General features: G+C 41.4%; 1 protein-coding gene across 1 annotated transcript in view; it reads left to right on the top strand.

The window, feature by feature from the left end:
- Positions 1 to 27,717, top strand: part of CLPTM1L (CLPTM1 like) — a 346,065-nt gene that overhangs the window by 112,375 nt on the left and 205,973 nt on the right. Inside the window, exon 7 of the mRNA XM_030209834.1 lies at positions 22,229 to 22,323. Coding sequence (XP_030065694.1) covers positions 22,229 to 22,323 — 95 coding nt within the window. The remainder of the gene's footprint in view (positions 1 to 22,228; positions 22,324 to 27,717) is intronic.

Below are 27,717 nucleotides of genomic sequence, written 5' to 3'. Positions count from 1 at the left end.
ATAACACCCAACATTCTATTCGCTTTCCTAGCCGCAGCAGCACACTGAGCAGAAGGTTTCAGCGTATCATCGACGACGACACCCAGATCCCTTTCTTGATCCGTAACTCCTAACGCGGAACCTTGCAAGACGTAGCTATAATTCGGGTTCCTCTTATCCACATGCATCACTTTGCACTTGTCAACATTGAACTTCATCTGCCACTTGCACGCCCATTCTCCCAGTCTCGCAAGGTCCTCCTGTAATCGTTCACATTCCTCCTGCGACTTGACGACCCTGAATAATTTTGTGTCATCGGCGAATTTAATTACCTCACTAGTTATTCCCATCTCTAGGTCATTTATAAATACATTAAAAAGCAACGGACCCAGCACAGACCCCTGCGGGACCCCACTAACTACCCTCCTCCACTGAGAATACTGGCCACGCAATCCTACTCTCTGCTTCCTATCTTTCAACCAGTTCTTAATCCATAATAATACCCTACCTCCGATTCCATGACTCTGCAATTTCTTCAGGAGTCTTTCGTGCGGCACTTTGTCAAACGCCTTCTGAAAATCCAGATATACAATATCAACTGGCTCCCCATTGTCCACATGTTTGCTTACCCCCTCAAAAAAATGCATTAGATTGGTGAGGCAAGACTTCCCTTCACTAAATCCGTGCTGACTTTGTCTCATCAGTCCATGTTTTTGTATATGCTCTGCAATTTTATTCTTAATAATAGCCTCCACCATCTTGCCCGGCACCGACGTCAGACTCACCGGTCTATAATTTCCCGGATCTCCTCTGGAACCCTTCTTAAAAATCGGAGTAACATTGGCTACCCTCCAGTCTTCCGGTACTACACTCGATTTTAGGGACAGATTGCATATTTCTAACAGTAGCTCCGCAAGTTCATTTTTTAGTTCTATTAATACTCTGGGATGAATACCATCAGGTCCCGGTGATTTACTACTCTTCAGCTTGCTGAACTGACCCATTACATCCTCCAAGGTTACAGAGAATTTGTTTAGTTTCTCCGACTCCCCCGCTTCAAATATTCTTTCCGGCACCGGTGTCCCCCCCAAATCCTCCTCGGTGAAGACCGAAGCAAAGAATTCATTTAATTTCTCTGCTACGGCTTTGTCCTCCTTGATCGCCCCTTTAACACCATTTTCGTCCAGCGGCCCAACCGACTCTTTGGCCGGTTTCCTGCTTTTAATGTATCTAAAAAAATTTTTACTATGTATTTTTGCTTCCAACGCTAATTTCTTCTCAAAGTCCTTTTTTGCCCTCCTTATCTCCGCTTTGCATTTGGCTTGGCATTCCTTATGATCTATCCTGTTACTTTCAGTTGATTCTCTTCTCCACTTTCTGAAGGATTGTTTTTTGGCTCTAATGATTTCCTTTATCTTACTGTTTAGCCACGCCGGCTGACGTTTAGTCTTTTTTCCCTTTTTTCTAATACGTGGAATATATTTGTCCTGAACCTCCAGGATGGTGTTTTTAAACAGCATCCACGCCTGATGCAAGTTTTTTACTCTGCGAGCTGCTCCTTTCAGTCTTTTTTTCACCATTTTTCTCATTTTGTCGTAATCACCTTTTCTATAGTTAAACGCTAGCGTACTTGATTTCCTAGTTTCACTTCCTTCAATGCCAATATCAAAACCGATCATATTATGATCACTGTTATCAAGCGGCCCTCGTATCGTTACCCCCTGCACTAGATCATGAGCACCACTAAGGACTAAGTCTAGTATTTTTCCTTCTCTTGTCGGCTCCTGAACTAGCTGTTCCATGAAGCTGTCCTTGATTTCATCAAGAAATCTTATGTCCCTTGCGTGTACAGATGTTACATTAACCCAGTCTATATGCGGGTAATTGAAATCCCCCATTATTATTGTGTTGCCCAGTTTGTTTGCGTCCCTGATTTCCTTTAACATTTCCGCATCCGTCTGTTCGTCCTGGCCAGGCGGACGGTAGTACACTCCTATCACTATCCTTTTCCCCTTTGCACATGGAATTTCAATCCACAGTGATTCCAAGGAGTGTTTTGTTTCCTGCAGAATTTTCAATCTATTTGATTCAAGGCTCTCGTTAATATACAATGCTACCCCTCCACCAATCCGATTCACCCTATCACTACGATATAATTTGTACCCCGGTATGACAGTGTCCCACTGGTTATCCTCCTTCCACCAGGTCTCAGAGATGCCTATTATATCTAATTTTTCATTTAGTGCAATATATTCCAACTCCCCCATCTTATTTCTTAGGCTCCTGGTCGCATATAGACATTTCAAACTATGTTTGTTGTTCCTAAGTACATCATGCTTAGTACTTGACAGTATTAATTGGCAATCTTTTGTCTGATTTTTATTGTTATTTAAAGATACCCGATCTACTACAATCTCTTTTGCAACCTCACTATCAGGATACTCTATCTTCCCTGTTATGGTGATATCTTTGAAAGATACCTTATCCCGAACCATGCTCTTTTGAGCGACTGTCGGCCTTCCCCCCATTTCTAGTTTAAAAGCTGCTCTATCTCCTCCTTAACGCCGATGCCAGCAGCCTGGTCCCACTCTGGTTAAGATGGAGCCCATCCTTTCGGAATAGGCTCCCCCTTCCCCAGAATGTTGCCCAGTTCCTAACAAATCTAAAGCCCTCCTCCCTGCACCATCGTCTCATCCACGCATTGAGACTCTGGAGCTCTGCCTGTCTCTTGGGCCCTGCGCGTGGCACAGGTAGCATTTCAGAAAATGCTACCCTGGAGGATCTGGATTTCAGCTTTCTACCTAAGAGCCTAAATTTTGCTTCCAGAACCTCTCTCCCACATTTTCCTATGTCATTAGTACCCACATGTACCAAGACAGCCGTCTCTTCCCCAGCACTATATAAAATCCTATCTAGGTGACGCGTGAGGTCCGCCACCTTCGCACCAGGCAGGCAAGTCACCAGGCGATCCTCACGTCCTATTGGACTGCTGCTTATGTTGCACCTCCAAGGTAGTAAGCAGGTGGCATAAGTCACTCCACTCCCACTGCTGCTGGCGCTTTTTCTGGACAACTATTGCTATCAGGTGACTCCAAAATGTTGCTTTTAATCTCTCTCAGAGGGCCGCAAGGGACACTTCCTCTGTGTCATTCAAAGCCATCTGAGGTGGGGGAGTATAATCCCTCTCTATTAGATGCGTTACCCTCCAACTATCTCATCAAGTTGAGTTCAGTAAAAAAAACAAAAAAACAAAACGCTTCCACTCCCTACACCACTGTACCCCCCCCCCCCCCCCAATGTTGTCCAATTTCGGTGTTGGTCAAATTAAATACTGCCCCCCCCCCCAGAATCAGAGTGCCTTTCTGGTAATGAAGAATTTTAATCAAGCATCCCGGTGACTCACATTGGGAGCATACATGTTAGTTATCTTATATGTTTGCCCATTAACATTTTATAACCATTCTCCACCATGTTGCTCACTGTGGACACTCATAACAGATTCTTAAAAAATCTTACCCCACTGTTGAGTAGTAAAGTGTTTTGCCAACAATTGCTCCCATCTAGAAACATGGGGAATAGTTTTAGCTTGTATCAGTGCCCTACAGAATCTAAAGATACAGCCCACTCTAGGTAGGTTTCTGCCTGCCTGATCTCTCCAAGAGCTCACTGCCTAATAAAATCAAAAATAATTTCCTGATTGCAGCCCATATTCCTCTTCTAAATCAGAATAATACCTGATCTCCAGCCAGAAAATGCCCCAACTGATAGAGCCCCTGGGTCTCCCATTTTCTGTACGTAAGCTCTGTTCCCCTGGGGCAAACCCCTCTGCCACAGATAAAGGTGTAGCTCTAAAATATTGCCTATTGCAGTAAATAGCTGATCGCATCTGAAGCCACAAGGTGATAGTCAAGCTAACAAATGGATTAGCCAGTTGTCCCCAGGCTTTCAAAACTGGCTGAGAAATCCATGGCAACCGATCCAGTGGTATAGTCCCCATCAGGGCCTGTTCTATCCTTACCTAGCTTTTTGAGCCATCTCTCTGTGAAGTCACCAATCCCCACAATTGTGCTGCAGTATAGTAGTACTGAAAATGTGGCACACCATTTCCCCCTGTGGTCTCAGTTGGTGCAAGGTTGCATGCTGAATTCTGGGAGTTCTATGCCTCTAAAAGTAGCAAAACACCTTCTGGTGCAGATTCTGAAAAAATTGATCTGGAAGGGGAATGGGGAGCACCGTGAACAAATATAAAAGATTGGGCAATGCCATCATCTTAATTTATTTATTTTATTTGTTGCATTTGTATCCCACATTTTCCCACCTATTTGCAGGCTCAATGTGGCTTACATAGTACCATAAAGGCATTTGCCAATTCCGGTATAAACAGTTTCACAGTGATGTTATGGTAGAATAAGGTTCATGTGGAACAGCATGTTAAGGAATAGTATAGAGGAAGAGTTACATTATGTCCATTACGTTCTTTGGTTTCGTAGTGTTGCAGGGTTCTGATATTTAAGTAGTATCGGTAGGGTATGCCTTTTTGAACAGGTAAGTTTTTAGTGATTTCCGGAAGTTTAGGTGGTTATATGTTGTTTTCACGGCTTTTGGTAGTGCGTTCCATAGTTGTGTGCTTATGTAGGAAAGGCTGGATGCATAAATTGATTTGTATTTAAGTCCTTTGCAGCTTGGATATCGGAGGTTTAGGCATGTTCTTGTTCTGGATGTATTTCTGATTGGTAAGTCGATGAGGTCTGTCATGTATCCCGTGGTCTCGCTGTAGATAATCTTATGAACCAGGGTGCAGATTTTGAAAGCAACATGCTCTGTGATTGGGGGCCAGTACAATTTTTTGCGTAGGCGCTTGGCGCTGTTGAATCGCATTTTTCCTAGTATAAGTCTGGCTGCCGTGTTTTCAGCGGTCTGAAGAACGAAAAATCTATTCCATGAGAGGAAAAATAGACCCGGTAACATTCTGGCAACAGATTTACCACAACGGATGGACAATAAAGGCAGACACAAACCAATTCCTCCTTGAATGGGACGATAGATGTAGATCAATATTAGACAACATTGCCCCAATTCAAACCAGAACCTCACATAGAAAGAGCTCAACACCATGGTTCAATGAAGAACTGAAAAAACTAAAACCACAAGTTAGAAGGTTAGAACGAGCGTGGAATAAAAAGAAAGACAACCCTACACTTAACGCCTGGAAACAACTTCAAAGAAAATACAAATACACCATAAGACAAACCAAAAGACTATATTACAAAACTGTAATTGGACCAAACTACAAGGACACACATAAACTCTTCCAACTCGTGAACAAGCTATTAGATATCACACCAGTCACAACCAACAACAAAGATACACCAGGAGCAGACAATCTCGCAAAATACCTGTCAGCTCCATCGACTACGCCGATGAGAACTCACACCACGTCTTATGCAAAATACACAGAGGGGCATAATCGAAAGGGACGCCCAAGTTTTGCTGAGGACGTCCTCGCAAAACGGGGACGCCCAAATCTTGAAATTTAGATCATCCTTATAGATGGTTGTCCCTAGACTTGGTCTTTTCTGATTTTCGGCGATAATGGAAACCAAGGACGCCCATCTCAGAAACGACCAAATGCAAGCTCTTTGGTCGTGGGAGGAGCCAGCATTCGTAGTACACTGGTCCCCCTGACGTGCCAGGACACCAACCTGGCACTGCAGTGGACTTCATAAATTGCTCCCAGGTACATAGCTCCCTTACCTTGTGTACTGAGCCCCCCCCCAAACCCCACTACCCCCAACTATACACCACTACCATAGCCCTTATGGATGAAGGGGGGCACCTAGATGTGGATACAGTGGGTTTTGGAGGGCTCACATTTACCACCACAAGTGTAACAGGTGGGGGTGGGTGGGCCTGGGTCTGCCTGCCTGAAGTGCACTGCACCCACTAAAACTGCTCCAAGGACCTGCATGCTGCTGTGATGGACCTGAGTATGACATTTGAGGCTGGCATAGAGACAGGCACAAAATATTTTAAAATATATTTTTTTAGGGTGGGAGGGGGTTAGTGACCACTGGGGGGGAGTAAGGGGAGGTCATCCCTGATTCTCTCCAGTGGTCATCTGGTCAGCTCGGGCACCTTTTTGTGCCTTGGTAGTAAGAAAAACAGGACCGGGTAAAGTCGTCCAAGTGCTCTTTTTTTTCCATTATGGGTTGAGGACATCCATGTGTTAGGCATGCCCAAGTCCTGCCTGCGCTACGCCTTTGACACGCCCCTGTGAACTTTGGTCGTCCCTGCGACTGAAAGCAGTTAAGGACGTCCAAAATCGGCTTTTGATTATACCGATTTGGACGACCCTGTGAGAAGGATGCCTATCTTTCAATTTGTATCGAAAGGTGGATGTCCTTCTCTTTTGAAAATAAGCCTGACAGCAGCTAAATTCACAGACCATAAGTCATGACACCTAATCTGTCAAAGACAAAAAAGCCAAGAACTAACTATCCCCTAATTAATAGGTAGTAAACACTGTTATCTCACCCTGCAGTCCATGGCAGACTTCCAGTGGTAAAGAAGCGGATTCCTCCTCTGACTCAAGCTGAAGCCTCAGTGAGTCTCTCAGTCCAGGAATAAAGTCCAAGGTTGGTAGTCTTTAGGGAGGCCGTGTATCGTAGCTGAGCGAACCTTGTGAGTTTGTTACAAGGTATGCAGTTCACTGGTGTTTAGGAAATCACTCTTTGTCTCTCACTCAGAAAACCTTCTAACCTCCTGCAAGTCTTCTGGTCTTCTTTTCTTCTGTTTTCCTTCTTCAGTCCAACATTGGCATTCAAGGGTCAGATGATACCTGTGGACCAATCACAGACGGTGTAATAATGGCCAGCCAGCTTCATGGTCATGAAGAGAGGCCTTTTTTTATAGCAAAGAAACTGTTATCGATGGCATGCAAACCTCCCTGTTGGATCCCATACTCCTGGAGCCATCTGTTTTTCTCTCCTCCATTCTTCCCAGAGGATAACTGGGCTAGTTTGCAACAAATAATATGTCCTTGGATGAAGTCATCATGGTATGCTCAGCAGTAATTTTCCTTTTATAGATAAACTGGTTTCTGATCATAGGCGGTCGGTGGCCCAACTGTTTGGGGAGGCTAAAGGGGGCGGGGTTAGGGGTGGAGCTGGGGGTGGGACTGGGGGTGAGGTTAGGGGCAGGCCAGGGTGGGTTAGGGGCGGGGTCAGGGTGGTCAGGGTGGGGTTAGGGGCGGGCAGGGGTGGGGCTTACATCCATAATTGTCTGACAACACACAGAAAAAAATAAGTAAAAATAAAAGTTACAATTAACAACTTTTATTAAATGTAACATAACATAGTAACATAGTAGATGACGGCAGAGAAAGACCTGTACGGTCCATCCAGTCTAGATATTACATATGTATCATATGTCAAAAAAAGTGGTTGCTCAAAGCATATACTAACCAATGTGTACACTATTCAAAAATGTTATCAATTATTAAACACTGCTATTTCTATCCATGGAAAATCCCAAAATGAAATAGTCACATTAGTGAAGTAACATCCGGCGACTAGACTTCGCATCATAGGTGTCAATGATCTGCTCAGGGTTAATATCTCCAACAAGATCACTTTCAATGTTCAGTAAACATAAAGTTGTCAGTCTTTCCTGACCCATTGTGGATCTCAGCCAGTTTCTTACATGTCTCATGGCAGAAAAAGATCTTTCACAGGTAGCTGTGCCAACTGGAAGAGTAAATGCCAGATTCAAAAGCTTTGTAAAATTTGGATAAAAATGTGTTGAAGTAGCTGCTTTCAGAGCTTCCAGAGTGATTTCTTTGTTTGGTAAGCCATTTTTTATCATTTCCATCTCTGTATGAGCAAGTTTCGTATTGATAGAAAGAGCACTTGCATATTTACTGAGTAGCCCATTGCTGCCCTCCAAATCACATTTCAGAACTGCATCAACACTTTTTGCAATTTCCATGACTGAGGTGAAAACCTGCGACTACATTCTTCTAATAGTGTATCTAGCACAGAAAAATACAGTTGTCTTCCCCATTTTTCTTTTGCATTCTCATTTTCACTTGAGGACTCTGAGAGAGATTCTCGTTGTCCAAGTGTGCTTGTAATAAATGAACATTCTAGCGAAGCTGTTCTTTTCACAGATCTTGACTGTCGACGTTTGTAAGTGTGCTCTTCATCTGTGTCAGGAACATCATGCAGTTCACAGAACTTTTGGATCTCCTCCCAAATATCAGCCCACTTAGCATCTGTTCGCATATTCTGCAATACGTCAATGGTTTTCTGGAGTACACTAGAGGCCCGAGAAAGTGTTGTATCTTCTGCCTGCAGTGCTTTGTGTGTCACATGAATTGTACTAAGTATATGGTAAAAAATAATCAAGCACACACAAAATTCTAACTTGCGCACAGTTTTCAGCAACCCTGATGCTTCAACGAATCTACGGTATGGAGGCTCTGACAATCCCAGTAAAGTGCTGAGAACTGCTCCCAGTGAGTTTTTAACAGCAGATACATTTTTCCATCGACAGGCCCATCTCGTGTCACTTAAACTGGACAATTCCAATTTGACACCAAGCATCTTCTGGGCCTCTAGGTATGCATGATGTGTACCAGGCTGTGAAAAAAATGTGAACAAGCTTTCCAGGGTGTAGAAAAAAACCTGTTGCTCGGTTTACTTTGCAAGCCTCTACTAAAACCAAATTCAATTTATGGGCCATGCAGTGTGTATATATATATATATATATATATATATATATATATATATATATATATATATATATATATATATATAGCTGTGGGGTGATCTTGCAGTATTTTTTGCTGTACTCCATTGACATGACCTGCCATGACAGCGGCTCCATCATAGCACTGTGCTACAATTGGCAAATCTGCAATCCCTGATACTTGTAAGAATTGTTTAATGTGCTGATAGATAGCATTAGCATCTCCTCGCTCAGAACAATCGATCAATCCCAAAAAGCGTTCTTTTATTTCCAGATTTTCTGTTGTAAATTTTAAAGGCCCTCTTTGCGCCCCAGGAATACCCTTCTCCAAGGACAAAGGGTCTGCGCTTCCACTATCTGTTGGGCCGCCTGCCTAAATTCTTTTGATATTCCATCCCAGTGATATTTCTGTTGTGCAGGCACCAGAAGGCGTAACTCTAGGATAATGCCCATGACCATGGCCTTCTGTCTATCTGGATTTAAATGAATCCTTGGCCATTTGTGTTCCCACATATATTATGAGTCCTTAAATTAGTGCAAAGAGTGTGTATTATTTGTGTGTGGCTTGGTTTGTAGTATAAATGACAGGTGGAGAGTACTTGAAAATAGAGACAGAGATAGATTTCAGAAAGAAGGCTTTAATCTTACCAAGTTTTCAATCAAGTACAGACATCAAACAGATTCTAGGTTCAATTGCACAGCGCTCTGCCGTCCGAGAAGTGTTGGGGAAGGACTCCAACTCTATGTCAAAATCTTATCTCTTTTATAGCCCCTGGTCCCAATTCAAGTCAATTGTGAGGTACCTTTTTTTTCCCTAATATTTCTCAATTTCTGAGATCATACTTTCGTATCCGGCCAGATGTTCATCTGTACCCAACTCCTTCCGTTCTAGCTATTGCAAGTTATTTCGCAATTTCCTCTTTTGTCAACATGTTTTCTCTTCTGCCAGAACATCTTATTTTTAGCATATCAGTTTCACTTCCTCTTTTTTTTATCATCTTATGATCTCAGTTTCATCTTATAGAAAGACAAACTCCATTTTAATAAGTGCTACATTCAATTTGTACCTGATTTTGTTAAGACTCATCTATAAGGCCATTAGTAGGTTATCAGGCCCAGTCAGTGCTTTTCAGCTGTACAAAGCTATGTAGCTTGGCCCACCACTATTCCAGTGGATAGATCTTAAACTAGAACGCATATTAACTTGCAGGAAAAGCAAGTCCTTGCTCAGCCAGTCATAGATTTTTAAACCTAGCTGGTATTTTTACAGCCTGAGTCCTAAAATCTGGCCTTCCACCCTTCCGGTGGGCATCCAGTGAGGGCCTCTTGCTGTAGTATCATTATACATTCCCCACTTGTCACCCCCTCTGGAGAGGGGTGACACAAAGCTCGTCAAGCTTGTCATCATCCATTCCAGAAGGTGGCAAGCTATCAAACGAGAGGGGGAGTTTTGGTCTTACAAATTGTTAGAAGGTATGGTGCAAGATAGGAAACTTCATCCTCAGATGATATATTATTTGGGCATATGGAATTCCCTTTATATTACCCAACCCCTTGGGCCTTAATCTTGATGTTACCCCTCTTGAGGCTTACTCAAACCTGTAGTGAGAGAGGTTTTATGAATGGGACAAATCCATGAGTTCATCTACAAAATCTCATGAAGTATAGGTATGTGGGTAATAGCAATTTAAGGTGGATCGTACTAATAAACACTTTCAGGTCTTTCTATGGCTTCTATTGTATCTGTTGCATAGTGCATGGGGAGATAATCTAATGTATCTATCTCAGTGGTCTTGGGAAGGAATAGTGGTTTTGATTAAGCATTGTTATGGTGGCTCAACAAATGTATGGTTAGTACTCTGATTGCAGGCTGTTTTAGGTTGTAGGTATTCAGAATCCTTAAATAAGTATGAGGTTGTCTTATACAGCAAAAAGGGTCAATCCTAGGAAAATTTATATTAACAAAGGTCATGCATGGATCTTGACATATGCATAATGACCTGGAAGTATGGGAAGCATTTTATATATCCGTTACCCCACTTGGAGCCCAGTCAAACCTACAGAAAGACATGCAACTTAAGTAAGCCTACACCAGAGTTAAACAATTGCATAACTGGTTGATACTAACAGAGTTTACACCTACATTATGATATCTTAGCCAGTATTAGGGTTTGATGTTACCCTTGTATCTGAGCAATATCAACTTCAATTTCAATTACATAAACAGAAATAACGGGAAAACTGTTAGAAAAGCAATTAGAACAATAAAGGAAATAATAGGAAAATAAAAATAAAACCTTTTCAATATATAGACAGGATTACTGCTAAACTACAAATAAAACAAAATATGAATCTATAATGTCCATAAACAGCAACAGTAATTCTCAAATTAAGTATCAGTTCTGAATTCTCTTTCATCGATCATGGTTGAGGCGGTGGAAGCGTTGAAGAATCTGGACGGAGATCTGGGTTTTCAGGCTGGCCTGCTGAAGGAAGTGGCTGGTCTTGAGATGGTTAGGCTGGTAACCTCAGGTCCTGTGGCTGAGTAAACCCGTATATCTTTCACATGGACCCAAAACTTGTGATCCAGTAGTTTGCAAGGTGTAAAGATTATTGCCACAACCTTGGGGGATCTAACATCATTTGGGCCTGGATAGATCTTGAAGACGTACTTGTGGTGTACAAACTTGGATCTTTCCATGTCTTTATTCTAGGCATGCACAATCATAATTAGTCCATCAAGAGTCAGAGTTTGGCAAAGGAATAAGCAAAATGACTGTATGCCTGAATGATACATTGCTATATCTTGGTGGGCATAATCAGCAAAAATAATATATAGATGTCAAGAGACATGAAAGACAATGTAAACATGGAGAAAACAGTGCTAATTAAGTGCAAAAGCAAAAGCGAAACCATAAGGGTTCAATAATGAAAAGCCAATTTACATAAATAGCAATAGTATATATAAAATTATATCTCCTGATTGGTAGGGGTCAGAGCTTCAACTTCAACCCTCTTAATACTAGGAATTGGGATTTGCATAATATATCCCCACTTCTGGCTTGCATAATGTGCAAGACAGATTGGTTATCATTACGAAGACATGATCAAATAACAATGGTTAAGTATATGGAACAAAAGAAAAGGGTACCAAAAAAACAATAAAAATTAAAATTTAGAGACGATGTTGATTGTTCAAGTTATTGAGGTATGGAGGGTCAGGAATATGGTGTACAAAAATAGTCAAAAGGCACGGGCAATGCGTTGCAATCTATCGCCAGTAGGTATGAAATCTTCACCTGCGATGACTAACATTCACCAAGGGTTGAGCCCTCAGCTGCAGGAGGCCAGCAGGACTTACGAGCTAGATGATTCAGAAAGAAGGGTAGCTTAGGAAATAGTCATAATCAGAGCAGAAGTCTAATGTGCAGGAATTTAAAACTCATAACTAGTCCAGGTGATGGAAGTATCTTCTGGAATCACGGTCGCTGTCTGTTGTAACAGAGAGCTCATACGTAAAGTGACATGTATGTTCTGGAAAAGATGAGGAGCCTGCAAAATATTTAATACAGCAGAATATTTAAGAGCCTAACCAAGAAGGTCAAAATTAATGACATCATTTTGACAAAAGAAAAATCTCATTGGAGGAGTTAGCGCTTCTTTTTCTTGCCGGAAGTACTAAACTGGAATAGAGGCGTGCTTCATCAACAAGAAGAGTAAAGAATCCATTTTCCTGCACTTTCTGAATGATTTTAGCTTTTACAAAATCTGCTGCAATCTGTAGTAGCTCATTTTGCGTTCTGTGGCCCAGTAGATTGAAAGAACCTTTCAATTTTCTTGCAAATGCTTCATCGTATTTTCAGAACAAATTGCACAATTCCAGAAAGTTTCCACGATTTGCTGATTCTTCTCTTTCATCATGTCCCCGCAGTGCAATTCCTTGTTTGGCCAAGTAAAGCAGTAAATTAGTAATTTTTAGAGCATAGTCTCTATTTTCTTCTGTTTTCTTGTGAGAAGATGAGCTGTGTTGTGATAGAGCCCACTTGTCTGGATTTTTTGAAGGAATGTTCCAACACCAGATACACTGCTAATGTACTAGATAATCTAATTACACCTATAGCAGAGATTTTTTGCAAATGAGGGAAAAGTCTCAACTGCTACAGCTATCTTTACACATTAGTGTTCATTGTATAGCACGTAGAAAAAGTCATCACTGACTCAAAAACCCTCGATTATTTGTTTTTTTTCTTTTTTTGTTTCAATTTTTAATTACAATGTCCTTTATATTAGATCATGTGAGTGTCTTTTTAAGACTTAAAAAAACAGTTCGACATATCAAAAAGCATTGAACCCCTTCACTTATCTTGCCACATTTTCTTCTCAACACTGTGCCAATTCCTTCTTAGTGATGCGCTGGATCCAATTCCTACTTGGTAATATGCTGGTTCCTACGGTCCCGTTTCGAATATCTTCATCAGGGAACCTGCTCGCACCTAGATTTCAGCGCCATGAACACTAGATCAAAGCAAGAAAAGTAAAAATAAATCTTGTTGTTACATACTTTATCGCATCTGACTAAGATGATCAATACCATGAAAAACTCTCCCAAACTTGTACATAATCGTCCCTCAAGAACAAGTCATGTCATCTTGCCTTTATCATCAATGTGGATCTTCTGAATAATTCTCGGCGTCCTCACCTGAACTTGATGAGGGATTTAAAGAACCTTTGTCAAATCACAGATTAGTACGTCACTGCCGTTGTGCGTGACTCAACTATCCCCATAAAGACTCACGCTGACAGCTCAACTAAATCTTTTAAAGGGCGACACACAATTATATTGAATTGTAGATTTATAAGAATGCTCCCCATTGTAAGGACGAATTCAAACCCAAAGGTTCCAAAGTTTTTAATCTGTGGATCCATCTTTGTTCTGCTTGTAATAACAATTTGTTCCGATTTCCGCCCCGAATATGTTCTTGCACGTGATCTATCACTAAACATTGAAAATGCCCGGAACTGTGATTAAAGTCTCTACAATGAGAGACTAACGGTGCCCCTAACTTCATAGATGTTATAAAGGACTTGTGTTCACTCAATCTTTTTTTCAAACTCCTGTCAGTCTTGCCAATGTATAGTTTCTCACACGGACATTTAAGAGAATATATCACATGATCCGACTTGCAAGTGGTAAGATGTCTCAATTTATATATTTTATTGTCCACCGGGTTGCGGAAACTGTCACATTCAATCATAATGTCGCAAAACATACATGATCCACACTTTTTGTGGGTTCCATCCATGGCTTTCATTCTAGGGACAATATCTGCCGGGCATAATAATTCCCTTAGATTATGTTCCCTCGAGAAAGCTATCTGTAACTCCGATTTCTTGAACAACGGGTGTTGTTGTACAATGTCCCAATTTTTTCGAATCAACTTGGCCACTTCTTCCCCACCCTTCTGATATTTTACCACAAACGTTTGCTTGCAGTTTCTGTTTTCATTACCAGATTTAGCGTTATTGGATAACAATAGAGATCTATTGTTGTATTTTGCTCTGGTGAAGGATTTTTTCAATACATGCACCGGATAGCCTCTTTGATGTAAAGCATGAGCCAATCCTTTGGCCTGTTGTTTGAAGAGGCTATCGTCCGAACAAATTCTCCTATACCTCAAGAACTGTGAAAAAGGTAGGCTGTCCTTCAATGATCTCGGGTGACAACTGTTGTACTGTAACATCGTATTTCTGTCAGTGGATTTTTTAAAAACAGTTGTTTGGAAAATACCCACTATTAATTCTATGTCAGCGTCCAAAAAATGGATATTTGATGTAGAACTCTCACTTGTAAACTGTAAAGCTGGATTCAACGAATTTAACCAGATGACAAATTGTTTTAAGGTGTTGTCATCCCCTCTCCAGAGGAGAAAAATGTCATCAATAAATCGTTTCCATACCAACACAGAGTCTTTCCAATAATGGTTTGACAGATGTCTCTCTTCGAATCGGGCCATATATAAATTGGCAACCGAGGGGGCAAACGAAGCCCCCATCGCCACTCCTGAAATCTGTTGGAAATATTCATGTTGGAAAAGAAAAAAAATTTTTTGTAAAGCCAATCCGGCCAGTTCTATCAAAAATTCTGTAGGGACATCACATGGTCTTGGACGAGCTTCTAAAACCTCCCTTATGACTTCCATTGCTTCTTCTTGGGGTATTGAAGTATATAACGATTTTACGTCCAATGTTACCATGATAACATGTGCATCAGGTTCCAAGATCACTCCTTCCAGAATATTCAAAAAATGAGTAGTGTCTTTCAAAAACACAGATGTCAATGTGACAAAGGGTTTCAAAAAAGAATCCACAAACACTGAGAGGGGTTCAAGCACTGATCCTCTCAGTGACAGAATGGGGCGGCCTGAAGGTTTTTCTACATTTTTGTGAATTTTTGGTAACATGTATAAAACTGGAGTTCTAGGATGTTTAGAGTTTAAAAATCTGAACTCTTTTTTCGATAGAAACCCACTTGCTAATCCTTCCATTGTTATTACTTTAATAATATCTTGAAGTTCCATAGTTGGATCTTGATCTATCTTCGAATACACGTAAATGGCTGATAATTGAGTGAAAACTTCTTCTAGATAACTTTCTTTATCTAACACCACAATGGCTCCGCCTTTGTCTGCTTTTTTAATAACAATCGATTCGTCCGATGTCAAATTTTGTATAGACTTTCTTTCTTCCTTTGATAAATTGTCTTTTATCCACCTCTGGGATTCAGAATAGTTTGTGATATCCCGTAAAAGAACATCCTTAAATATTTTAATGATTGGATCCAAAGGTCCAGGGGGTGTCCAGGAGGATTTAATCTGTATCCTTGATTCTTCATAACATTGATCTGTGTTGCCAAAATGAATTCTCAATTGTAATTGTCGGAGAAACCGTTCAAGGTCAATCCGAAACTGAAAAAATCAAACCTTCTCATGGGCACAAACGACAGACCTTTTTGTAGTAAACTCAACTCGGCACTAGATAATGTTCGTTTAGACAAATTAGTTACCACTGTGGAGCTTGATGGAATTGTCTCTGTGATATGGTGTATGGATGAGACATTTCGCTTCCACCCCTTCTTCTTCTGGCGCTTCTCCCTCTTCCTCTTTATTGGCGCCCGCCTAAAAAATCACCACTTTCATTTCCTGAAGATGAACTGTCACTTAAGATGTTATCTAGAGATTCAGCCTGTGACTCCTCCCTTCTGTTAATCACTTGAGCATCCTTGCGCATCCATATATATACATTATTGTTTGAATAATCCTTGGCATCCCTTTCAAATTTCTTTATTTTCAGGGCTCTAATGTTCTCCCTAATTAATCTTAAATTTTCTTTCAATTTATCATGTTGATAATCAAAATCTGCCGTCTGGCTGTTTTCTTTAAGTTTTTTAAGATCCGCATCCAAAGCTGTTTTCTCTACTTCTAAAACTTCTTTACTTTTCTCAATAATGAGCACTTTTTTGAAGGAATGCCATCTTTCAGAAGACTGCTTATGTATATCAGAATCTACATGTTTCTGAAGCTTTTTCTTTAAATTTTTTCAGTCTCTGACTCCTTTTTCAGTAAAAGCAGAATCTTTCAAACCACTAGAACTTGAAAAGTGTCTGCAAGGAAAGCAGAAAACTGCATCTAACTGCTGACTATACTCTAAAAATGTCTTGTAATATTCTGATGTGAAGGAACGGTTTTGCTTTCCAAACACAGATTTTGGAAACTCAGGTAAATGAGGCTGTGATGGTCCCATTGTAGTTGACCCAAGATCTAATACAGGAGTAAGGACAAGATTTTTTTCAGTTGAAATTGCAAGATTTTGAGGCTGATTTTGATTTGATGAGAATTCTTCCTGTGGATTAGGAACTAAGATGTTGCTAGAGCAGCCAGCCAATGACATATTTGAATCTTGCTCAGAATCACTTGGCATCTCATTCTCTCCAGAACTTGTTTTCTCTGGAGTGCACTGTCCAGAGCGCATTGTGGCTTTTGGCCCAAAATATTTTCTAATATCCATGATGTTTTGAGTAACTGCCTGGGTTTGTTTGAGATGATCTAAACTCAAATTCTGAGTCAGGAGGGTCGCCAGCAGAGGATCTTCAGTCTCAAGTCCCAGGGCCTTTAGAAAGAGAAAAGAGGCGGCAGCAGGGGCATAATTAATAGGGCTTTCAAAGAGACTCGTAGCACAGAAGTCAATGTTTAGTATATTCTGGTTGAAGACTATAGATCTGAAAGTCTAAAATACCCTATTTACTTGTGCATCACCATAAATACTCTAGGGGAGCGAAGGGTGTCCCATCCCAAATTTGAAAAGTTACAAGTACCACTCTAATTAGTGAGATTGAAAGTTAGCAAGTGAAAGTTTTCTTGCAGTGTATTCGGTATATAAATTTGTCATGGTGGAGAAGAAGAGACTGAATCCCAAGGAAGGGCTGCTGATTATTGACAAGTAATGCTTCTATGTGCGTGTAAAAATGGATTTATATATCATAAATGACATATATTTTAAACTCAATTATTTCAAGCACTTAACCAACACTAAACCACATACACATCTGGAACAATTCAACACCAGATCCTCCAAAATATTCTAAAACCAAACCATGTCTGGTATTATGACAAACTAAAATTAAATTGAAGTGTTGATGTTTGTCACCTCAATAAGGCCAACAATCCCAACTGTAAAACAGTATGCACTAACTTGTGCAAAAACATACTCAGAACCTTACTGTACCATAAATATTAAACTGGGCAGACCCTAATACACCAATATACCACCCAAACGGACATCACAGGCCGTCAACAATATGAAACAAGGGATCATGTCACAATTCTCATGTACAGCCACAAAATATCCATTTAGGGTGGATAGCATAGTATTCACAATGAGCTCCTTTTATTAACGACCAGATAGAGATAAGTGTTTTCAAATTTCAATTTTGGCACAGTGTAAGTCATCTTTATGACTACTGATGCACTCAAGCTTGCAAGTAATTAATTTGAAACTCCAAAGCCACAGTCTCACAGTACCTGTGCATAAAACAAGATACAGGAAAAGTTATCATCATCACCCACAGTTAAATGTGAATCTTCTTTCAGCATATAGAGTGGAGAAAAAAGGGGGGTCCAGTAACGCCACCCAGCCAGCCCAAGATGATCGGACTATAATAAGGCTTAGTAGGCCCGGCGCAACATCATCTAGCCCCCCAAAAACTCCACACTACTAAATGGCCAAAATTAATATAAAAAATGGACTTGAAATGTCCTGAGGGAGGGTTAATAATGGACAAATTCCTGCATCCAAAAGTTGAGATCACAGCAGTGGCATAGGAAAGGGGGGGGGGGGGGGGCAGTCCGCCCCGGGTGCATGCCGCTGGGAGCTGCGTCGGCTCCTCTGGTTCCCTGCTCCCTCTGCCTCCTGCCCGTCCCTCGCCGCTTTCCCATGTAAGTACACGCTCCGGGGGGGGGGGGGCCCTCCAGAGGGGGGAGGGGGGAGGGTGCGCAGCGGCAACCCGCCCCGGGTGTCAGCTGCCCTCGCTACGGCACTGGATCACAGTCTGTCATCACAAACAATATAGGAAAAACCAAAAGCATTAGGGGCTTATAGCCCATTTAGTTATGTTTAAACAAAAGAGATGTGCATGAAAATATTTTTTTTTTGACTTGTCTTAAAACCTTCAGGCTTCAGAGTCAGTCAGCACCTCTCTCTCTCTCTCTGCCTAAGTTGAGACCACACATCATCATCAACAATATAGGAAAAAAACTCAAAAGCTTGCTTGGCTTATATAGCCCAGGCATTTAGTTATGTTTAAACAAAGAGATCTGCATGAAACTTACAAAAATAACAAAATATTTATATGTATATTTTTTTACTTCTTTCTTTTGTTTTAAAACCTTCAGTCAGTCAGCACAGCAGCACCTTACCTCTCTGTCTCCTGAAATCCAAGTGGCGCCACGGTGCAAATTTCTAGAAGGAAGTGGGAGGGATTAGGGAATCTCTCTGTCTTTCTTCTTCTCCTACGTGCCCGTCCCGCGCGTTCCTGCCTATGCGGAACAGTACGCCACGGGACGGGAGCGAGCCGAGCGCTCGAAGAAGGCTGACGTGAGCTGAGGAGGGCCTGGGCGAGCCCAGCCGAGGGCGGGGCGAAGAAAGAAGATGAAGCACTTAGGCACACAGGACCGGAGCGCTGGTGAGAGCCCGAGCGGGCGGAACTCAAGTGCCTGGGGCCTGGGGCTGGGCGGGCTGAATTTGGAATGGTGTGTCCATCCGTGTGTGGGCATCGTGGTCGCGCGCGTCGGCGCAGTATTTAAAAGTCTTGATGCTGGGCCGAGCGGCGACGGCGAGCCCCGCGGGCGGAACTGGGGAGCTGAATGCGGTGTGTCATGTCGGCGGCGTCGTGGTGCGATGGACCAGCTGTCAATCAAAATCCAACGGGCAAGCCTCTTATACCGGGCGCCTATGTTTCTGATGAATACAGATGTATGCAGGCCACAGGCAGAAGTATCCACATTGTTATAACAGAATGGTTCGGCTTGTATAGGCCAAGACCAGCAAAGGTGAGATCGCAGGTAAATGTTCGTACAGGCCACAGTGCATGGTTCTTTGCTTGACTCTTATGAAAGGAGCAAACAAATCCATAGTAGACATCCCCAAAATGTATTAGTAACATAGTAGATGACGACAGAAAAAGACCTGCTCTGTCCATCCAGTCTGCCCAAGAAGATAAATTCATATGTGCTACTTTTTTATTTGTACGGTCCTCTTCAGCGCACAGATCGTATAATTCTGCCCAGCACTATCCTCGCCTCCCAACTACCAGTCCCGCCTCCCACCACCAGCTGTGGCACAGACCGTATAAGTCTGCCCAGCACTATTCCTGCCTCCCACCACCGGCTCTGGCACAGACTGCACGAGTCTGCCCAGCACTATCCCCGCCGCCCAACCACCAGCCCTGGCACAGACCGTATAAGTCTGCCCAGCACTAGTCCTGCCTCCCAACCACCAGTCCCGGCACAGACCGTATAAGTCTGCCCAGCACTAGCCCTGCCTCCCAACCACCAGCTCTGCCACCCATTCTAGGCTAAGCTCTTGAGGATCCCTTCCTTCTGCACAGGATTCCTTTATGTTTATCCCACGCATGTTTGAATTCCGTTACCGTTTTCATCTCCACCACCTCCCGCGGGAGGGCATTCCAAGCATCCACTACTCTCTCCGTGAAAAAATACTTCGTGACATTCTTCTTGAGTCTGCCCTCCTTCTATCTCATTTCATGCCCTCTCGTTCTACCGCCTTCCCATCTCTGGAAAAGGTTTGTTTGCGGATTAATACCTTTCAAATATTTGAACGTCTGTATCATATCACCCCTGTTCCTCCTTTCCTCCAGGGTATACATGTTCAGGTCCGCAAGTCTCTCCTCATATGTCTTGAAACGCAAATCCCATACCATTCTTGTAGCTTTTCTTTGCACCGCTTCAATTCTTTTTACATCCTTAGCAAGATACGGCCTCCAAAGGTATTATACTTACCTTTTTATTAGTAGTTGGTGATTATCATGCAGGTGCCGCCAATTATTCATTAGCAGACAATTAGATAAGCATATATTAAATTAGGAGTCACAGAATTCAGGTGAACACAGCTGCTTTGCATCAGATGACAAGTAGCCCAATTTGGAAATAATCACAGCAGGCAGATAAATGTATAAACAGTGGGGACCTTTCTCTGCTTCTACCCCAGGGAATGCAAGGGTAGCAACAGATTGGATAGCAACCCTAAAGTCACAAGACTATGTATTGGTCCCACACCAGTGTCCTTTTAAAATGTTTCAGGAAACAGAATCCCTACAGATGATGTTGCAGGCAACCTTAATGGAATCCCAACAAAAGTCCTAATAAGCAGAATCATACAATGGAGATTATACTTGATTCACCCAAGGGACAGTGGTTTCTCTAGCCAATCATGACTGAAGTGGTGTGGTAGCCGTATTAATCCACTTTTAAAGGTAATAAATAGAAATAAATAAGCCAATGTTGACAAATATCAGAATATATAAGTGAAACACAGAGGCATTCCAGTGACAAGTCTCACAAGAAAAGGGTGGGGTTAGGTTAGGTGAGAAACAGAGAGAGCTGGATGGATGTGAGACAGAGAGAGATGGATGGCAGATAAGAGAGTGACAAAACAGTAGAATTTTATGGTTCATAGTGGGATAGAAAGCCCAGATCTTTAAGTCCTGTCTGGTGGGTGTCAAAATATTTCATCATTTTGATTTCAAAGGTATTACATTCCTGGATTGTCTTAAAATGTCCTTTTAGTATTTTTTTACCATAAAATCATTCATATAGTGTTTTGGTTTTGTAAAGGACTGTCCCACAGAGGTGGCATCCTGGTTGGCATTGGAGTGTTTAATATTGTGTCTGTGTAAATTGAGCCGTGTCTTTAGCATCTGGCTTGTTTCTCCAATATTTCACCCTTCTTCACACTTTTTACATTGAATGATGTATACCACATTGTTTCAACAATGGAGGAATATCATATGTTTATTTTGTAAATATGAGTCTTACATAGCTGAAAAGTCTGAGCATATAGTTCACCATGAAAAGATTTGGAAACCATGTAAGGTATTTTGTGACGCTATATGATATATGCAAGTTTTCTGTATTTTGTACTCTTGGTATCTTTATTTGGCTGTCATTTACTCTCTCTTTATGTTATGGCATAATGCTGATGTGATATTTTGTATTTCTCACCTTGTTTGTTAGGTATGTTTTTCTTTGTAAAATTTGCAATAAAAATTTTTAGAATTAAAAAAAAAAAAAGTCTGAATTTCATTCCAAAATATGGCAGGAATTTTCCATCTGCAATGCCCATACATTCCTTGAAAATAATTGTGGATTTTTTTTTTCGTTGTGCTTTGAGAGAGCTAGTACATATTGGTTGCCTCAAATGATATACCTCCTACTGTGATTATTCTGCTGTCTACAAAGACCCTTTTTTACAGGTAAGCAACTATACTTTTCAGAACACTTAGACTGCATAAATAGCAGGTCTGTGTAGCTGAACTCGATTTGCATAGTGTTTGGGAACATATTAGAAATATAGACTATGATGATGGCAGGGAATGGTTGTTGGGTCTGTGTGGTGCAAATGTATTTAGACCCCTTTGCAAGATGAGTCTTGGATTTAGCTTGCACCTTGGGCTGTTAATGAAAAAGGTATGAGCTCAATCCAAATAAATTAAATGGTAGAACACAAAAATTGTATAACTTTCCACAGAGTGCTGTGAAAGCTTGTTAGGATCACTGCATTGTGTGGTACAGTTCTCTTCTTTTAAATGTATTGCATACATTTATTCTATAAAATTCTGGTATTCAGACCTGTGTAGTTTTAGTATTCAGATTGTGCCTTACTTTGAAATCATAACTTTTATCTCTTTGTCTTTGTTATCTCTTTGTAGGTTTTTCAGAAAAGGATGCAGATGAAGTGAAGGGCATTTTTGTGGACACAAACTTGTACTTTCTGGCTTTAACATTCTTTGTTGCGGCATTCCATGTGAGTCCATTCTTTAGAGAACTGTCCATTTTGTTGGACAGGTACCTTGCTAAAGTTAACTGGGTTTTAGTTAATGTATGGTTGTATTGTACTTCAAATGCCTTGGTTTCAAATTATTTTCTTGCATTAACCAAATTAAAAAGGAAGCAGGGTGATTATGAAACCTATCAAATTTTTTTTTCATAAGGGACCATGTTTTTCAGTGCTGCCTTTTTGTGTTCCTGCTGCTGCTGAAACAGTGCATCAACAGCACTGTAGCTTGTTTTTGGCAGTTTGGTATAATTTGTCTTCAAGTACCATCTGGTATTACACCCTATTACAAGTGTAAACATGCTGCTTCTTCCTTTATTTATACAATATGTATGTTAAAGTGCTGTACCTTCAATTCCCAATTAATCTGTGTGTAGAGGAATATGCTGTTATGCTGAAGTTCTTAGTATAGTGACCGATAATTGACTGTTGTGAAAGATGATTTCTAGCTTTGTCTCCTGTTGTGATGTACATATAGGGAGCATAAGTCTGAATTTCATGAATTTAAAAGTGTAAAATTGCTTATGTGCTTTATTTATAGCAGTATTTATTTGTTTTCCATGTATGTCACATAAAAAATGGGATGCTTATCTTTAGATATCAAGTGATGTGATGCTATGTTGTGCTATGATGTAATAACACTCGCCACAGTTTCTCATGATCTTTTTGCTTTGTCAGATAATTAGAAACAAAGCATTATTGAGATTCTAAAACCAGTTTATATAAGTACATTACAAATATTTACGCATATAACGTTCAAATTGCAAGTCTTTGTAAAAATACTCATTTAATGTGCACTACATCAGTTTATATTTCTAAAGCACACCAATTGCAAAATTAAATCATTTATTTTTAGGGTTGTTTTTTTTTGCAGGCATTAGCACACAAAGCCTTCAAAAAAAATGCCCCCAAAAAGAAAAGACCTTAAAAATAAACATGCTGTTTTTGAGATTAGCACATTATAGTAAAAATACACTGGTATAGCTTGCTCACGCATATAGTGTGCAGGGGGTAGGCATGGTTTATAAAAATGCACACAACGCATGTGTTGTGGGCCAGATTATATGGCACCAAAAACAATTGGTGCCAAAAAAATGTTTTTAGCGATATTCTATAAAACTTGCCTAAAGTTGGACGTGGTTAAAGAATACACATAGTGGCCATCTCACAATTTAAATTTAGGCACAACCATTTGCGCCAAGTAAAACCTGGTGTAAATGTGCATGTCTTATTTAGGTGTGGATCGGGCATATTCTGTAACAGTGCGCATAAATTGACAGAATGTCCATGACCTGCACATGCCCCTCCCATGACCACACTCCCTTTTGTGATCTGAGCTTTAGAATTTAAAGGCACCACTTTACAAAATATGCTTAGAAAGTTGTGCAAGTAAATTCTAATTAGTGCTAATTGCTTGTTAATATCTAATTATTGGTGCTGATTAGCTTGTTAAACAGTTATGTTGTGTGTACAAATCAGCTACACGTGCAGATTTGTGCGTGCAACCTTAGTTACCATTTATAGAATCTGGGGATATATGTGTGAAAATATGTGAAGTTTCTAAAAAGCTAAATTCTTTTCTTCAGAGCAAAGCAGAACTTCAACGGGAAGCAAGCGTTTCATAAAACTATATTTTACCTGAAGAATCTGCTACTCTCAAAAGCTGACGTGTTGCCTGTACTGTGCTCTTACTTAAACTACATAGTATTTTATAGTTCTTGTTATAACCACTAGAGGCCCATTTATTGTTTTAGGGGTCCTTTTACTAATGCTTATCTCATGCTAACAGAAATAGTGTGCGCTAAATGCTAATAAGCCCATAGATATAAAATGAGCTGCTTCGCATTTATCGTGCACTAATTGCACTAGTGTGCATTAAGCGTTAGTAAACGGACACCTTATTGAAGCATAATGAGCAGAGTTTCAAAGCATCATGGTCAGGTATGCTTTTCTCTCTTGTACCTTCTTCCTTTTAGCCCTTTATTCTCACTTTCTCTCATTCTCACTTTTTCCCTGATAGCATGCTCAAGCAGCTTTGAGCCCTTTGATTTCAGACTTGGAGATCGTATCTTAACAGATTTGCCATTCATTGGATAGCAGGGGCTTACATCTTAGTGACAACCATCTTAGCTTTCTTCCTGATCCTTGACATATTACGTGAACATATGTTTTTATTTTTGTTATTTTCCAAACTTATTTAAAAAAAAAAAAAATTACAACCAGGCATAGTTACCTGTCCCTGACCCTACTGCTGAGCAAGGTTTGGAGAAAGAGAGGAGAAAGGACGAAGATAAGGTAGAGAAGAAAGAAAAGAAATATGAGCTAAGAGGGATATCTAGCTAATATATATTTATGCTACTCCAGTAGTGAACAACATCTAGACCATTACTCAACACCACCTCTGTCCCTTCCCCACTTTTGTTACACTTTTAAAGGCCCTTGCTCTGTGCAGCTTAAGAGGCCTAAATGTCAGCAAATTTTTCCAAAACTATTGTACTTTGTCTTGTCAGAAAGACTCTTCATGCCCATGTGTCTCGGTGAGCCTGCATTATACAACAGATTGTTAATTTGTATTTCATTCATTCATTTATGAGACGATTGGGGTGCAACTGCAGAATGACGTTACAATCTTTTTACTGCCTTCACACATGGAGAATATGCAGAGTTAGTGGCGTACCAAGGTGGGGGCGGTCCGCCCAGGGTGTCAACGGGTGGGGGGTGCTCCATCCACCCCCCCCCCTCCTGGCGTGAACCCCCCCCCCCCCCGGCACAGCGCCTCTCACCCCCCCCCATCCGACAGTCCCCCCCCGACCTGCTTATCAGCTGAGCTCCGTGCACGGCACCTCGAATCTGCAGCGCTGCTGACTGTAAAGGAAGAAAACCATCTCGTCGTCGGCCCTTCACTCACTGAGTCCCGCCCTCTGATGTAACTTCCTCTTTCATCGAGGGCAGGACACAGAGAGTGAAGGGCCAACGACGAGACGGTTTTCTTCTTTTACAGTCAGCGGCGCTGCAGATTCGAGGTGCCGTGCACAGAGCTCAGCTGGTAGGCAGGTGGGGACTGTCGGGGGGGGGGGGGGGAGTGAGAGACGCTGCGCCGGGGGGGTCCACGCCGGGGGGGGGGGTCGCCGTGTTGCACTGCACCCGGGGGGGGGGGGGGGGGGGGTGTGCGCAGCGGCGATCCACCCTGGGTGTCAGCCAAGCACGGAACGCCACTGCGCATAGTTTACTTAATATGCTTTTTTTTTCCCCCAAAACTTTTATTGATAAAAACAGCACCATAATACAATTAGCATTGTTTCCCATCATATTCAAATACAAAACTTCAAACTGTAGACACTGAAGAAACCCCATTACCCCCCCCCCCCCCCCCCCCCCACAACCTTCTGGAATCAAGGTAGTATAGATGACTGAGATTCCCACTGTTCATATTTTTGCCAGAGCTTAATAAATGACATCAAACGTCCACATCTCATTTATTTTATTTATTTGTTACATTTCTTTATTTGTTACATTTCTACCCCACATTTTCCCACCTATTTGCAGGCTCAATGTGGCTTACATAATACCGTAAAGGCGTTCACCAGTCGGTTGATAACAAATACAAGGTTGTATTGTGGTCGATTGAGGTAGGTGTGTGTCCTATAGCATAAATGTACCAATGATAAGTATCACTCCCCCCCCCCCCAATTCCCATCCATTCCAGCACTGCAAACGTAAAAGGCCAGCACACCCTATCAAATGCTTTTTCAGCATTGACTGTTAGTAATAATGCAGATGTCTTATCCTGGGCCTGTTAAAGCAGATGCATAAAGCATCGGATATTGTTGTATGTCTGATGCCCCACAATGAATCCCACTTGGTTCTCATGTATTAATTGAGGCAGCACCGATTGAAGTCTTTTATCTAAGATTTTCATGAATATTTTGTAATCAGAGTTCAGTAAGGAAATCAGCCTGTAGGAGCTACATACTTGGGGATTTTTGTTTGGCTTTAGCAGCAAGGTGACAGCCGCCAACCGCTAAGAGTGAGGCAGTCCCTGTGCGTTATCAAAGGCCTCAAACACCCGCAGCAATATAGTTGCCATGAATTTAGCAAAATGTTTGTAAATCCATTGGGGCCTGGAGTCTTATTATGGGGGAGAGTTTTTATTGCCCATTGAATTTCCTCCAAAGTTCTAGTTTTAGATAATTGTTCTGTCTCTCCGTGTGACACCCGAAGGAGATCTACATCATTCAGATATGTATGAATGTCTGCCTGGGTGGGCACTCGCTCTGATGTATATAGCCTTTCATAGAAATGATAGAATTACGCCGTTATCTGCTCTTGCGAGGAGCATATCACACCAGATTCATTCATAATAGAAAAAATGTAATTATGCTTAGCTTGTTTATTGAGCCTAGAGGCCAGCAATCTACTAGCACGGTCACCAAATTCAAAGTGCTCCTGTTGCACTCATTGTAGCTGTTCAGAAAACCCAGCCATTTGAACCTCATTGAGCTCCAACTTCAGTTCATGTAGGTGGTCAACCCTGGTCATGTCAGATGGATCGCTCTTATGTTGTTTTTCTAATATCGTTATTTGATCGTTCAGAGAGTTCTGTTGGGCAGACCTATGTTTGTGAAGATAGGCCTTTCAAGGCTATGATATGCCCTCATATAACTACCTTTAGACCTTCCCACAGTGTGAGGGGTGCAATGTCCCCAGTATCATTACATTTTAAATATTCTTTAATATATCTCTCCAAGGGCTAACACATTTTGCAGGTCCTGCAGCAGGGCGTAATTCTTCCACCAATATCTAGGGCCCAAATTCCTATCCATTGTCTTAAGAATCATTACCACTGGTGCTTGATCTGACCAGGTACACGAATCAATAATGACCTCCTGCAAAGCATTTGCAACATCTCCATCTCCCAACCACAAATCTGTATGAGAGAATGTATTATGCTTAGGAGAGAAACAAGTATAATCCCTCTCCTAGCCATGAGTCAATGCCATAAGTCCACTAGGCCCCATTGTGCCATAAAGCTTTTAAATGAGGCCCTATCCCATTTTGCTTATTGTACCCTCTGTGCTGAGTTATCCAAGAGTGTGTTGATGGTAAGATTAAAATCCCCTCCCACTACAATACGGCCCTCCCCATAGCGCTGTAACACCAATTCTAAGCCCTCCAAAAAAGCCCCCGATACTCATTAGGAGCATATATAGTTAGAAATGTATGCAGCATACTCCCAAGGGTTACTTTGACTAACAAATAGCGGCCTTCCTTATCTGGGATGACTTCATGCACCTGCCAAGGAAAGGCAGAAGATAAAGCTATAAGGACTCCTCTTGATTTAGTATTGGAGCGATTTGATGCAAA

Source organism: Microcaecilia unicolor, chromosome 1 (assembly GCF_901765095.1).
Source record: "Microcaecilia unicolor chromosome 1, aMicUni1.1, whole genome shotgun sequence".
Lineage (NCBI taxonomy): Eukaryota > Metazoa > Chordata > Amphibia > Gymnophiona > Siphonopidae > Microcaecilia > Microcaecilia unicolor.
The sequence above is the reverse complement of the archived record's forward strand: the minus strand, read 5'-3'. Positions and strand labels throughout refer to the sequence as shown.